General features: G+C 35.2%; 1 protein-coding gene across 1 annotated transcript in view; it reads right to left on the bottom strand.

Annotated features, from left to right (window-relative positions):
* LOC145660945 (multicopper oxidase 3-like) overlaps nt 1-13,798 on the bottom strand; it is a 96,249-nt gene that overhangs the window by 65,976 nt on the left and 16,475 nt on the right. Inside the window, exons 2-3 of the mRNA XM_081726386.1 lie at nt 10,674-10,857; nt 8,181-8,301 (exon numbers count right to left, since the gene is read on the bottom strand). Coding sequence (XP_081582512.1) covers nt 8,181-8,301; nt 10,674-10,857 — 305 coding nt within the window. The remainder of the gene's footprint in view (nt 1-8,180; nt 8,302-10,673; nt 10,858-13,798) is intronic.

Below are 13,798 nucleotides of genomic sequence, written 5' to 3'. Positions count from 1 at the left end.
TGACCCGCCCACCTAAGCCTCCTAGACTTCACGACCCTAACAATGTTGGGTAAATTATGTAGTTCCTTTAAATTATGTAGTTCCTGTAAAACTAGGACAGTGAAAGGTAGGAGTGGAACATTGATACGAAACGCAACGAATAGTTCACTACCATAAACGTTCGTAGAATAATATTGATTTACAGTGAACGTTGCGCTCTAAACTAAAGAAGTAGAATTAATTAATAACATACTAAAATAGAAAAAGTGAATCTGTCGAATGCATCCAATGTATCCAGCTGCTGTACCTGACTTTGTCTTTATTAGTTCATACTTAATGAATTCGGTATTTTAAAAAAGACAGGGATAAGAATACTTATTTCTCTGTAATTACAAATATTCAAGCACAACTCGCATCTCCAACCTTCTGCGTTATAACATTGATATCATCAGCCAAATGTGTCACAATGACTACTACCACAATGGAGGCTTCAATCCGTAACAGCTTGCACCAACACAGTGTTATTTCTGAATTTTAGTTTGCGATATATCGAAATAGCAGTAATTTATTTTTGCGCACTTTTGTTATCTTACCTTTCGCAATCTTTACGAAGTCTGACATTGAATGAAGTTTTGAAAAATGTTTGTTAAGATTTTGGCTTTCTAATACGAAAAAAGATATACTTTCCTGCATGTGCATAATAGGACATAGGACGTATTATCAAACAAATAAGTGGAGAGTTTTATGACATAAAAATGTGAATATCAAACTCTTTGCAAGAACCTTGGACATTTCATCTCGAAAGGATTGAAGATGATCTGTATGACGGATGTAACGGAGAGAAAATTAGTGATCATTGTATTACACATAAACGCTTCTACTACAGTAAATGTACTATATTTCTTGGAACGAATAGAATGAATTTCCCCTGACAGGAAAGACATTTAAGATATTTTAACATGTTTCTTTCATCTCTCGCACATAAATGTACGAAATTCGGGATCCTTGTTTTAAAACATATTGTTATAATACAAACATCTCATTCAATCAGTCTAATTTCAAATATTATCCTCCGAGATTTTGCAGCATGTAGTTTTATTCCATCTTATTTGATTATTACGTATAACACCAGTGGTGTGTGTAAGCTTATATATAATAGGAATATCTCAGTCACCGAAAAAAGTATCGGAAAGGCTTTCCTGACCGAGTGAAAGACTAATTTCTTATACATAGATGGATGCAATTTGAGAATGAAAACTTAATCACCCGGCATACGTGGTCGATGTAATCCTTGTGTTGGCGCTGGTTTCTTAATAATATTTCGACGTTGCTTTGAGACTGTTCAATATATTGCATTTCATAAAACACAATATTATATGAATTCAAAAAATACAAACAAAGTTGCTAGATGAACATTGTTATATGTAGATTAATGCGATTTTAACACAATACACGTAGCTACCGTTGCTTTCTTGGTGTCACGTTTTTACACACACACTCTCACCCCAGCTGGGGAGAAAAAGTATTAGTTTTTATGTTGCTGCCTCTTCATTTACTTACTGGCGTTAGTTTTTATTGAGAAGAACGCTAGTTCTGAACATACCGCCCGCCTTGAAGGAATTCCTTCAACAAATCTATGAATGATTAATTTGGTTCATGAACTTAATATACACAACAATAGATAACACAAGTTATGAATGAATGATATAAACATAAACAGAATAATGCACACACAACACAACACTATGAATCACACAATGTACACACTATGAATAACACCAACACATTAACTCTCCTTAGGAAGCGGGCACAATTGACGAATAGATCGTGTTGTTGTACCTCTGGTAGTTTTCACTGTCGCCACTCGTACTATTCCGTCCTTCCCAGGAAACAATTGCACAATACGTCCAGTTTTCCATTTTAGAGGTGGAATGTTATCTTCCTTGATGAGCACCAAATCACCTTCCAGAAGATTGGGGAATTTTCTTCTCCATTTGGATCGTTCTAGAAGACTTGATAGATACTCCTTTGACCATCTGGACCAAAATTGCTGATGAAGTTGTTGTATGTATTGCCATCTCGAAAGTCTGTTGACAGGAATATTTTTCAAGTTAGGTTCTGACATGGTAGTGAGTGCGTCGCCTATTAGGAAATGACCAGGTGTAGGTCGTTTGGATCATTTGATAATGGTGTTAAGGGTCTAGAGTTTAAGCAAGCCTCAATCAGTGTCAAAATAGTGTTCATCTCTTCGTAGGTGAGTGAAGCATTTCCCACAACTCTCTTTAAATGATATTTGAGAGATTTAATTGATGATTCCCATAAGCCTCCGAAGTTTGGTGATCTTGCTGGAATAAAAACCCACGTGATGTTATCAGCTGCTAGAAAATTATGTAATTTTTCTTTATGGTGTTCTGATTCAAATAAAGTCTTCAATTCTTGTAGTTCCCTTTTTGCACCAACGAAGTTACTTGCATTGTCAGAATACAGTTTAGCACATTTTCCTCGACGAGCCATGAATCGCTTTAATGCTCCAATAAACGCCTCTGTAGTTAGATCACTAACAAGTTCAATGTGAACCGCCTTAGTCGCAAAACACACGAAAAGTGCTATATATGCCTTATGGAGTTTGGCTCCCCGTCGGTTACTCGATTTAAGGTAAATGGGCCCACAGTAGTCAACGCCACTGTGAAGAAATGGTCTTGTTGGTTGAACTCTGTCAGCTGGTAGATCTCCCATCATCTGTTTACCATCTTTAGGATTGTTTCTGAAACATGTGACACACTGATGCAAAACTTGACGAACCAAGTTTCGTCCACGTATTGGCCAATATGATTGTCGCAAGGATGATAACAATAATTGAGGCCCGGCATGCAATAGCTTCTTATGTTCTTCTTGAGCGATTAACTTTGTCAAGTTGCAGTTAGCTGGAAGTACAATAGGATGTTTCTGTCCTTCAGTAAGATCTGCTGCATTTAATCTTCCTCCGACTCTGATGATTTGCCTCTCATCCAAGTATGGGTTCAAATTTCTCAGTTGACTTTGGTTGTCGACTTCCTTTCCTGATCTCAATGCATTTAATTCCTTGTGAAATGCTTGTTGTTGTGATAGTTTAATAAGACATTCGAGTGCTTCATGTAATTCACTTACTGTAAGATGTCCATGCTGTCTGTCACAATTAGATCTTCTCATGTTGTGTGTGAATCGTAGGCAATAAGCCGTTACACGTTGCAATTTTCTTAATGATGAATATCTGTCTAAGAGTTGACACGGTGTTGTAGGAACCGTTACTGCTGTATTTTTTCGTCGCTCGGGAACATCGCTTAGGTCACAAACATCTTCCCTCGTCTGTGAGTCTAATTTCTCAGATAGCCATGAAGGCCCATGCCACCATAATTCATTATCAAGAATTTCTGACGGTGTTAATCCTCTCGATATATGATCTGCTGGATTCTCCTCTGTTCTGATGTGTCTCCATTCATAGTTAAAAGTCAATTGTTGAATTTCCGCTACACGATTTGCAACATACGTCTTCCATTGAGAACAAGGTCCTCTTATCCATGCTAATACAATGGTGGAATCTGACCATAAAACAACCTTATCGATCTTGCAGTGTAATGCTTGTATTACTTTCTGAGTTAGCTGTGCAAGTAACAAAGCTGCACAAAGTTCTAGGCGAGGAATAGTTGTCTTCTTCAAAGGTGCTACTCGAGATTTTGAACATAGTAAGTTTGCTGTGAATTTTCCATTTTTTGTGCTAGATGTTACATATATACAAGCTCCATATCCATTCTGAGATCCGTCGCAAAATCCGTGAATTTCTACCTGCGATTGTGTTTCTTGAATAACCTTCCGCTGAACATGTAGTAATTCCAACTCTTGAAGTTGCTGCTCAAACGTTTCCCACTCTGAATGCAATGGGGCTGGAACCTTTTCATCCCAATTCAATTTTAATTCCCACAAACGTTGCAGAAATATTTTTGTCTTAAGAATAACTGGTCCTATTAATCCTAAGGGATCAAATATGCTCGGTACTGTAGCAAGGATAGTCCTCTTGGTGATTTGTTGAGGGTTGTTTCTTGGTTTGACAGAGAAAGAAAATGTGTCTTTAATGGGATTCCACAACAATCCTAAACTTCTTGTGATGCAATCATCATTTAGTTGAATGGTGAAATTTGATTCTTGAAGTTCACTGGGTATTTTTGAAAGCAGTGAAGTGTCATTGCTACACCATTTTCTCAAACAAAAACCACCTCTTTGCAGAAGAGTTGTGAGTTGACCTTGTAATTCATGTAGTTCCTTCTTCGTGTTTGTCCCTGTTTGAAGATCATCAATATAGAAATCCCTCATTACAACTTCTGCTGCCTTAGGGAAATTATTCTTCTCTTCTATGGCTAGTTGCTGAAGACATCTAGTGGCTAGAAAAGGAGCTGCTGCAGTACCATATGTTACAGTTTTGAGTCGATATATCTTTATTGCTTCTTGAGGGTTTTCTCTCCACAGTATTTTCTGGTAGTTTGCATCTGAATCATGTACCCTAATGTTGCGATACATCTTCTCTATATCAGCTGTCACGACGTATTGATGTTGCCTGAATCTTGCTGTTATGGAAAATAATTCTTCTTGGATTGTAGGCCCGACTCTCATCGTGTCATTTAATGAAAGTCCAGAAGTTGTTTTGCCCGATGCATCAAATACAACCCTGAGTTTGGTAGTAGTACTGTTCTCCTTCATTACGCAATGATGGGGAAGATAGTAGTCTGGCATCATTGTATCGCTCTCTACTCTAGTTATTTCTTCCATATGGCCCAAATCTTCGTACTCTTTCATGAACGCTATATATGCCCTTTTTTTCTCAGGATCCTTCATAAGCCTTTTTTCCATTGAATAAAGTCTTCTCGTTGCAATCTCCTTGGATTTACCAAGATTCCTCACATTTTCTTTAAAGGGAAGTCTGACGATGAATCTCCCAGTCTCGTCTCTCCGGTGTGTTTCTTTGAAGTGTCTTTCACATTCTGCTTGCTCTTGACCTAATGGATGTTTCATTGAACATTCTTCTATCGTCCAGAATTTTTGTAATTGCTCGTGTATTTTTTCTGTTGGGGAGAGGTGACACACATTTGTCGAAATGTGTGGTTGATTGTCTATTTTTCCCGCTACAATCCAGCCAAACAATGTTTTGTGCAAGGTTGGATACCCTGCCTTGAGTTTTATTTGCCCTTCACAAAGTAGATCAAAGAATACTTCCGCCCCCAATAACATGTCAATACGCTGTGGTATGTTGAAGCTAGGATCTGCTAATTCAATGTTGGAAGGTATTTCCCACGATGACGTGTCTACATGAACCATAGGCAGGTCTTGAGATATTTGCGGCAATATAATGAAGTCTAATGTGGCTGAATAATTGTTATGTCTTGACTTAATTGTAGCCTGAACGCTATGGCATGACCTTGTATTAGCATTACCTGTACCATTTATGTGTATAACGCTATTACTCTTTGTTAGTCCCAATAATTGAACCATTCTGTTCGTTAGAAAATTAGACTGAGAAGCACAATCGAGAAGTGTTCGACACATTTGAAAATTACCCTGTTTATCTTTAACATATACTACAGCTGTGGATAGCATAACGCTTGGTGGTCTCCTAAGATTCTGCGGTACCCTGTTTGTAGAACGAATATTCTTATCTTCACATTCCTGCCCGAGTGATGTGGTCGCAGCGAGCGTGTTTTGACCTTGACCTATTTCCCTTTCATCTTGTGGTTCATTCGCTCTAGTGGGCGATGGACAACGCGAGTAGTGCAGTAATGTGTTATGTTTTTTATTGCATATTTTACAATTACCTGATAACCACTCATTTGCCTTATGCGCTCGTTTGAGACAATTTATACACAAAGAAAGACGTTTAACTTCTTTAATTCTATCTCCTATAGATTTTTTCAGCAATGATTGGCATTGAAATAATTTGTGTGAGCCTTTACAGCTGGGACATGCATTGTTGTCGGAATACGTTACGTGTGCTGCCGTTGAGTAAGAACTCTTTTTGCCTGCCTTATTTGTTTGTTGATATTTGTTATTTGGAACTGAGGGTGTCTCTTTAGGTCTACGCTTATTATCAACTGCGTCTAAAACTTGGCAACGCTGCTGTAAAAATTGTGTCAGCTGTGACATGCTCGGTAATTCATTCGTTGATTGTGTTTTCTCCCACTCCTTATGTGTTGTATTGTCTAGTTTGGTCGCAATCAAATATATAAGTAATGCATCCCAGCTTTCTGTCGGTTGACCTAATGATTTTAAAGCCCTCAAATGTTTTACTGTGCTGTCTAAAAGAGATTTAAGCGAAACAGCCGACTCACGTTCCACCATTGGCATTTCAAATAAAGCTTTGACGTGTTTGTTAACAATATACTTTTTGTTTTCAAAACGTTCTTTGAGTAAAGTCCATGCTACATCATAGTTTTCAGAAGAAATTTCCAAGGCTTGTATTACTTCAAGCGCCTCCCCACGTAGAGAAGAACGTAAATAATGAAACCTTTGCACTGCCTGCAACGTGCTATTGTTATGTATTAATGCCTGAAACGTGTCATAGAACGACAACCACTCATCGTAGCTTCCAGAAAAGGTCGGAAGGTTTATCACCGGCAACCTAACTGATGGATTAGAATTGCTTGCTTCATTGTTTTCATTTTTCTTTGCACTGGAGCTGTGTTGATTTATGAACACTTCCGTCTTAGCTGCTAAATCAAAATAAGTATTCTCGAATTGCTCTCTTTCTTGCGTTTCCTGATCAATTTCTGATGAACCCTGTAACATTTCTATTTCGGATTGTATTGCATCAAATTCATCATACCACTGTTTTATTTTCTCGTAACGTAACACTAACTGCGTAATATTCTGATCTTCTGTAAAACTATCTACAAAAGGTTTAAAACGAGTGAGTTTGGCCTTAATTTGACCTCTCTTGAAAACTAATTCTTTCATTCTGTCCGTCATGCTTCACTCAAATTAAATACACTTTTAACACTTACGTTCTAAATGAGGCTTCGCTATTACAGGCTTAATTTGTATAAGCAATACAAGGATAATATTACATTGAAATATGCACTCACTACCTACCTTGTTAACTGCACTGTTGAATCCTGATCCGGCGTGGATGGACCATTTGGTCGATGTAATCCTTGTGTAGGCGCTGGTTTCTTAATAATATTTCGACGTTGCTTTGAGACTGTTCAATATATTGCATTTCATAAAACACAATATTATATGAATTCAAAAAATACAAACAAAGTTGCTAGATGAACATTGTTATATGTAGATTAATGCGATATTAACACAATACACGTAGCTACCGTTGCTTTCTTGGTGTCACGTTTTTACACACACACTCTCACCCCAGCTGGGAAGAAAAAGTATTAGTTTTTATGTTGCTGCCTCTTCATTTACTTACTGGCGTTAGTTTTTATTGAGAAGAACGCTAGTTCTGAACAATACGGACGTAAAGATTTTCTATTTGTCATATACGAAATAAGAGATTTTCGCTCTTCAAGAAATCCTGCCACTTGTTGTTCGGTACCGAAACAGCTTGGTAATGGTTTCAATCAACGTTTTTCTCCATTAACGTGTTTCTTAAGTGCGTTTTTACACTTTCCTTGCATACTGTTCCTCGTTCCTTTTTAACACACTTTGCCCTCTTTGGAAATCAGAAATGCTGCCCATTTTAGGCTGTCATTATCAGCTTACTTCACTGCACACTGGTGTTCTACTGTTTCCCACATAGTAGGTAGTTTACTCTAACACAAAACCATCAAGAACCCGGCTTCCCAGTTAACACCTTACCATTGTAAACCCTCATATTTAACCTATGGAAAATCTCAAGTATTCCCATTAATTGATATGTGTCTGTATGTTTTGTTCACTTGCACGAAATTTAAAAAAAATATCCCTTCCAATTACATTAGACTGGAGTAAGGTAATATTCACAACATGCATACTAGTTTATTAGCAACTGTCTTTTTCGTACTTATGATGGACTCTTTCTTTAGTAGTAAGACAAAAATATGCCCTTAACAAACGCATTTTTTTGAAGTGCGAAACATCTTTACTTGTGTTTTTGACGACTTGTAACTATACTTTAAAAAGAATATATCATAGCATCAGTAAGTTAAATATGATCTCTATTTTCTTCAATAATATTTGTAACTCACCTGAATATCAGGTCCTGGCATTTGCCTATTTATACTTTTCACTGCACTTTCAATTCCATCAGCAGAGATACACTGAGGTAAGAAGCAATCGCTTCGTTTAGTGGTGCAGTTTTTGCAAGCACTGGAAAATAAAATAATTAATACTATTTGCGAATACGTATTATTTACAATAACTGTTCATATTTACAAGCTAATAATCATGTACTGTGGGGAAAGTAACACAGGAATCGAATGCGACTATGTTTCTTCAACAGAAATTTTTTAAAAAATGATAAGATTTCCTAAAAATGAATACATGAACCAAGTAATTGAAACAAGAGTAACGAGTTTTTGTCATTCATCTTAACCAGAATTTATGGGTCTGTCTGTCCATCCGTCTATATCTCCCACAATAAACATAAAAAAATATTTGATTTTAATGACACTTGGCATGTAGGTTTCATCAACCTTCCGCAAAATCTATTATTTGGGAATACAATCCATCAAGAATAAAGGGCTAAATGTGGAAAAATCCATTCCATGTTGCAAGTTTTTAAATAACTTTCCGGCATAAACTATATAAAAGATCATTTGAGCTTAACAAAATGTAGTGTGAGTAAATTCTTTAGAGCATCCACATCTATTGCAGTTGAAAATAATCAAGCACAGCAGGGTAAAAGGGGTAAATTCCCTAAAATGTAGAAACTTTCTTATTGTTTGACATAATTATTTTATATCATTTTTACCAAAATTGTTTAATTTATTCAATATAGTTTATTTTTCAATTGAGGATTCGAAATCACTCTAGTCTTTGCGATTAAGTATGGTATGTTAAAAATTAAAGGATGAATATAACAAAATTCGAAAAACGAATTCACGATAATTTTGCTTATATGTATCGGGTGTTCTAAAATGGCACCCACGGATTGCAAAGCACTAGTAATACGTAGAGTAGTATATTTAGTTATATACTTTTCCGATTCTCGTCTGGAGTCACGAATTACACTATATGGCAACGTCGCAAATATAGAATCATAGAATAAATCTACCAATTCTTCAAATAGTTACATCGTTTCTTTCCGAACGGCAGTTGAAGTCAATAGGCGTTTATACTAGCACTACGTACTACCGTAACAGTCGATCTAACTGTTCAATGAATTCTAATAGCAACGTTCCAAAGCAATCTACGACTTCACCACATAGTGATATTTTATATTCGTCATAGCAGCTGAAGGAGGTTTCGAAAGGTATATATTAGACTCTACTACATAGTATTTTCGCTTTGCCTTATAGAATAGTTCTTCGTTATCCATGGGCGTGTGTGTGTTTGTGTGTTCATGTTTGAAGTTATATGAAGGAATATGGCAAATAAACTGCTTTCGTTCGCTTCTACAATGCAGAACATTTCTAGATAATCTTGAAATGAACTAGTACACGCAAAATCTTCCTAACGCAGTAAATAAGGGACACAATATAATTGCATTTCTTGGTAGGGATTCACTCGTATTTCTACCATTTCGTTCATTTCACCATTTCATTCATTCACAGGATTCTCCAACTGGCGTAACATTGTTTGGTGATGGATGTTTAGCTGATGGGTGTCATACAGCACTTGCTCATCTTTTGTCGGAATATCACATACTTTTTCTGTGGTTTATGGCCCACTACGACTATAATCTTGGACATTGAAATTGCCAGAACAAAAGAGACGGAACCATCTTTTGACTGTTGCACTTGATAACATATATTCCCTACAAACACCACAAATTTGTTTACGTTCCTGTACAGTTTTTGCATCTTTAAAGAAATAAAAATACTACACTGCAAAATTTATGCAATTTCTACATTTACAATATATCATGTCCATGACAGCGCTGTAACCATAATACGAAAAAATATAAACTAACTTCTTATATTTGTAACTAGATGAACATAGCTTTTTCAATTTTATCTCTATATCTATTATATGTATGATAACATTTCCTACCCACTAATTATTCCAACTCTCCTCTTCAACACGTATATTCTAATCTTCTAATTTACTTGTGCAACTTAAATAGGGACTATGCAGCTGCAAACACAAACTTATAGTGGAAAATTAATATTCAGTAATAATAATAATAATAAAATAATAATAATAATAATAATAATAATAATAATAATAATAATAATAATAATAATGATAAGTAGTAGTAGTAATAGTAGTACTAGTAATAGTAGTAGTATATTCTTATATAAAACTCTAATATACTCTTATTTATTCTAGCATAGAGTAATACTCTAGGATATTCTAATATAAATTAGTCCGAGAACACAATAAATCAAATTGAAGATTATTGGGGGGAAAGCTGAATACATACATTAAATATTCAATTAGAATATATTATACTTTCACAAATGACGCAATTGTCTTGTAAAACAGCTCAAGATTTTTCAATTTCCTGATTATCTTATTTTAAATTAACTAGAAACTAATTTATCTTAGTTTAGTTGGTTGAGTATAAAAATACTGACTCTGTGAGAGTAGCGTAATCCTCCAACACAAACTCGAAATAACAAGTTTTAGGACTTCCTGTGCACGGACGAGAGCATTCAGCACCAGGTATCACATCCTTGTTCTTGTTTCCTTGTTGGTTATTGTTGTTATTATTCTGGTTAAATGGAAACCAACCATCGCCAGCGGCGTCTCCAGAATCCGCTGCAAATTATAAATATAAATATTACTGGTTTATTTAAATAGTAACCTCTTTATTGAAAGCATTATTGTTTTTCAACAGGTCATATGACAGGTCATGTATATATAAATCTAATACATAGTTTGTGATACATACGTTTCCTGGTATTCAATCATGACGAGGACAAGCAGGCAACAGGAGATATGAGATCAACACACCACAATTCCGTTCCTGTTTCGCTTGTTTTCTTTATCAGACTTTACTTTCTTTCATTCAGGCACTTTCACTATTATCCTCACTATATTGAGCCAATGACGTTAAACTTTGAAGTCTTTCTGAGAAAAGAAATACAATAATACACGAATTTTCTCTTATCGTGTGACTAGGCGAGAAAGTGGATTTTAACATTCAAGTATCTTAGTGTTTCTGAACTTGTGTCCATTTATTTTATACTGAAAATTTAGACGATGAAAGTTCGAATCTGTGACTTTTTTTGTTACTGTCGTACATACTTTAGAATTGAGTGTGGATATACCTTTTGTTTTGTCTCAGTTGCTCTACTAGCACCCACAAAACTAAATCTTTACGATGCACTTTACCTTTCCCTATATCGAGTGCTCGTCTGTATGAAATCTCAAAGCAACCTTCTTAGCTTACATATTGTTTTCATTAAAGATTGCTTTGGCACAAGAAAAAAGCTCAATAGACACCATCATCTATGACAATAGAGTCAAATTATTATTCTCGGCTAGCTTCAAGTCTTCTTCGCCCTCGACAAATAACCATACTAGTACAACACTACTAATACTATATTGATTGATATGTATATAAACTTGCAGAACTTGCTATTGTCTTGAATTTCTATCTGTATTGCTACTGCTCACATACAAGACTTACGAAATATTTTTGTAAGTTTGCGAATTCTATTCTTGGCAATGTATAGACATAGTCAATAAGTTTAGTTTGTCTTGATGGTGTCTCTGCAGATATCCTGAAGTGTTCAAGTTCTAATTTCTACAAAACTTCACAGACTCTAGTCTACAGACCCCTCCCCCGCCAAAAAAGGATAAATATGCAAAAATCATATAATTCGTTCATCTTCACAAGAACTAAAGTTCGCGCATTCCAAAACACAGAAGCCAAATTTTTCTCTCCGTTAATCTAGTGGTTAGCGCACCTGTCCTTGGTGCACGAGATCCAGCGTTTGCTTGCTAGTTAGACAGAATTGATGCACTTTGCTGGTTGAGACTCCATTTCAAATATGGTTTCGTATTATAGAGTATCGCATTTGACAAACGGCGTAAAACTAATTACATCAATCAATAGACCATTTCATAAGATGGTCTTTTTTTCACTGCACCTTAAGTCAGAAAGTGTAATTACAAAATACCCTTCACGAAACAAACTCTCTTCTTCAAATATGTGTATTTAAAGTGTAGTATGACACGAACTTGTAAGGGATTAGTTCATGATTTTCGTAGGTACTCGCTGCACCTCGAAAACTGATCATACATTTTCAGTGTTACTAATTTCAAACTTAAGACTTCAGTACTGAGATATCATTTACAAAGATGATTAACGAAATGCAGCTGTATCTTCTTTGTATAGAACGACTTACGCAATTTTAAGAGGGAGTTTTTAATACTATTATTATTATTATTATTATTAATAATAATAATAGTAATAATAATAATAATAATAATAATAATAATAATAATAATAATAATACTGAAAACATATTCCACAAACATGAACATATGTACTTTTATGTACCAAGAGTATACGTTTATTATATACTAGTATTTTAGATCATTATACGAAAAACTGTAAAATTTAAATTTTTCGTACCTTTGTTGTTATATTGTAGAGAACATATTTTATGAAATCATTCCTATGCAGTTATTTACAGTTTTTGACATAGCCTTGTTTTGTATACGTAGAAGTAAATTGTGGGGGAAATAGTGGTAAAGAAGAAGTATCGAACATAAATATGCGTATAGTACGGCTACAATTATCCGCGAGTTCAGCGAAAAGAATAACCTATTTGTAGTCGCTCTCAATTATTTTTTTCATAACTAATCGCTGGGGACTGACACTCCGCGTACAAATAAATACAGTATGCTCCAAAACAAAAATAAATTGGATTGCAAAACTCAATATTTTCAACAGTAGTGCACGTATCAAAACACAAGTTCAAGGTTCGAGCAAGGGATTGATTGTATCATTTCACCTTTACAGTGAAACTTTTGGAAAGGAGAGATATTTACAAATATTCGAAAATGACCAATATTAGTGTCCATTTCATAGTTTCTTGGATCGCTGAGATGAACAGTGATACTTCCGGTGCCCTTTAAATCCAAATTCGGCCTTACAACTTGGGGAAAGTGGAGGGAGATATATATACATATAAAATGACCAAAAATGACTGATATTAGTGTCGAATACATAGCTTTCGGGATTGCTGAGACAAACAGTGAACCTTTCGATGCCGTCTAAACCCAAATTCAGTCCCCTTTATCTTTTATGTCCAAAATGAAATGTATTCTTCTTGTGCGAAAAACGGACAATCTTGTAATGTAATATAAATACTTAATGTATTTGATTACTTACATTCAATTTCTTCTGAAGATACCTTAATATTCACCAGCAGAAAAATAATTACGAATATAATACCACAGTGGCGTTGCTCAAAAGCCATAATGATTAAAGTATGTGCTTTCTCTTCTGTACAGAACCTTAAGAAAACATTAAACACAACTGTTAATACAATTGGTGACAACTAAAATTCACTTTTCATTGCTAAACCGGATACTTATATCTTTCCTAATATAATAAACGTGAAAGTGCTGAGTATGTTATCACACCAACTATAGTATGTATAATTTCCAAAGGGTATATGATTAAAATTTTCTCATACTACAATTTTTTTTTGTATAATTGCTTTGCAGTTGTCATTATCACTAG

The sequence above is a fragment of the Thermobia domestica genome, chromosome 9 (assembly GCF_964235325.1).
Source record: "Thermobia domestica chromosome 9, izTheDome1.hap1.1, whole genome shotgun sequence".
Taxonomy (NCBI): domain Eukaryota; kingdom Metazoa; phylum Arthropoda; class Insecta; order Zygentoma; family Lepismatidae; genus Thermobia; species Thermobia domestica.
The sequence above is the reverse complement of the archived record's forward strand: the minus strand, read 5'-3'. Positions and strand labels throughout refer to the sequence as shown.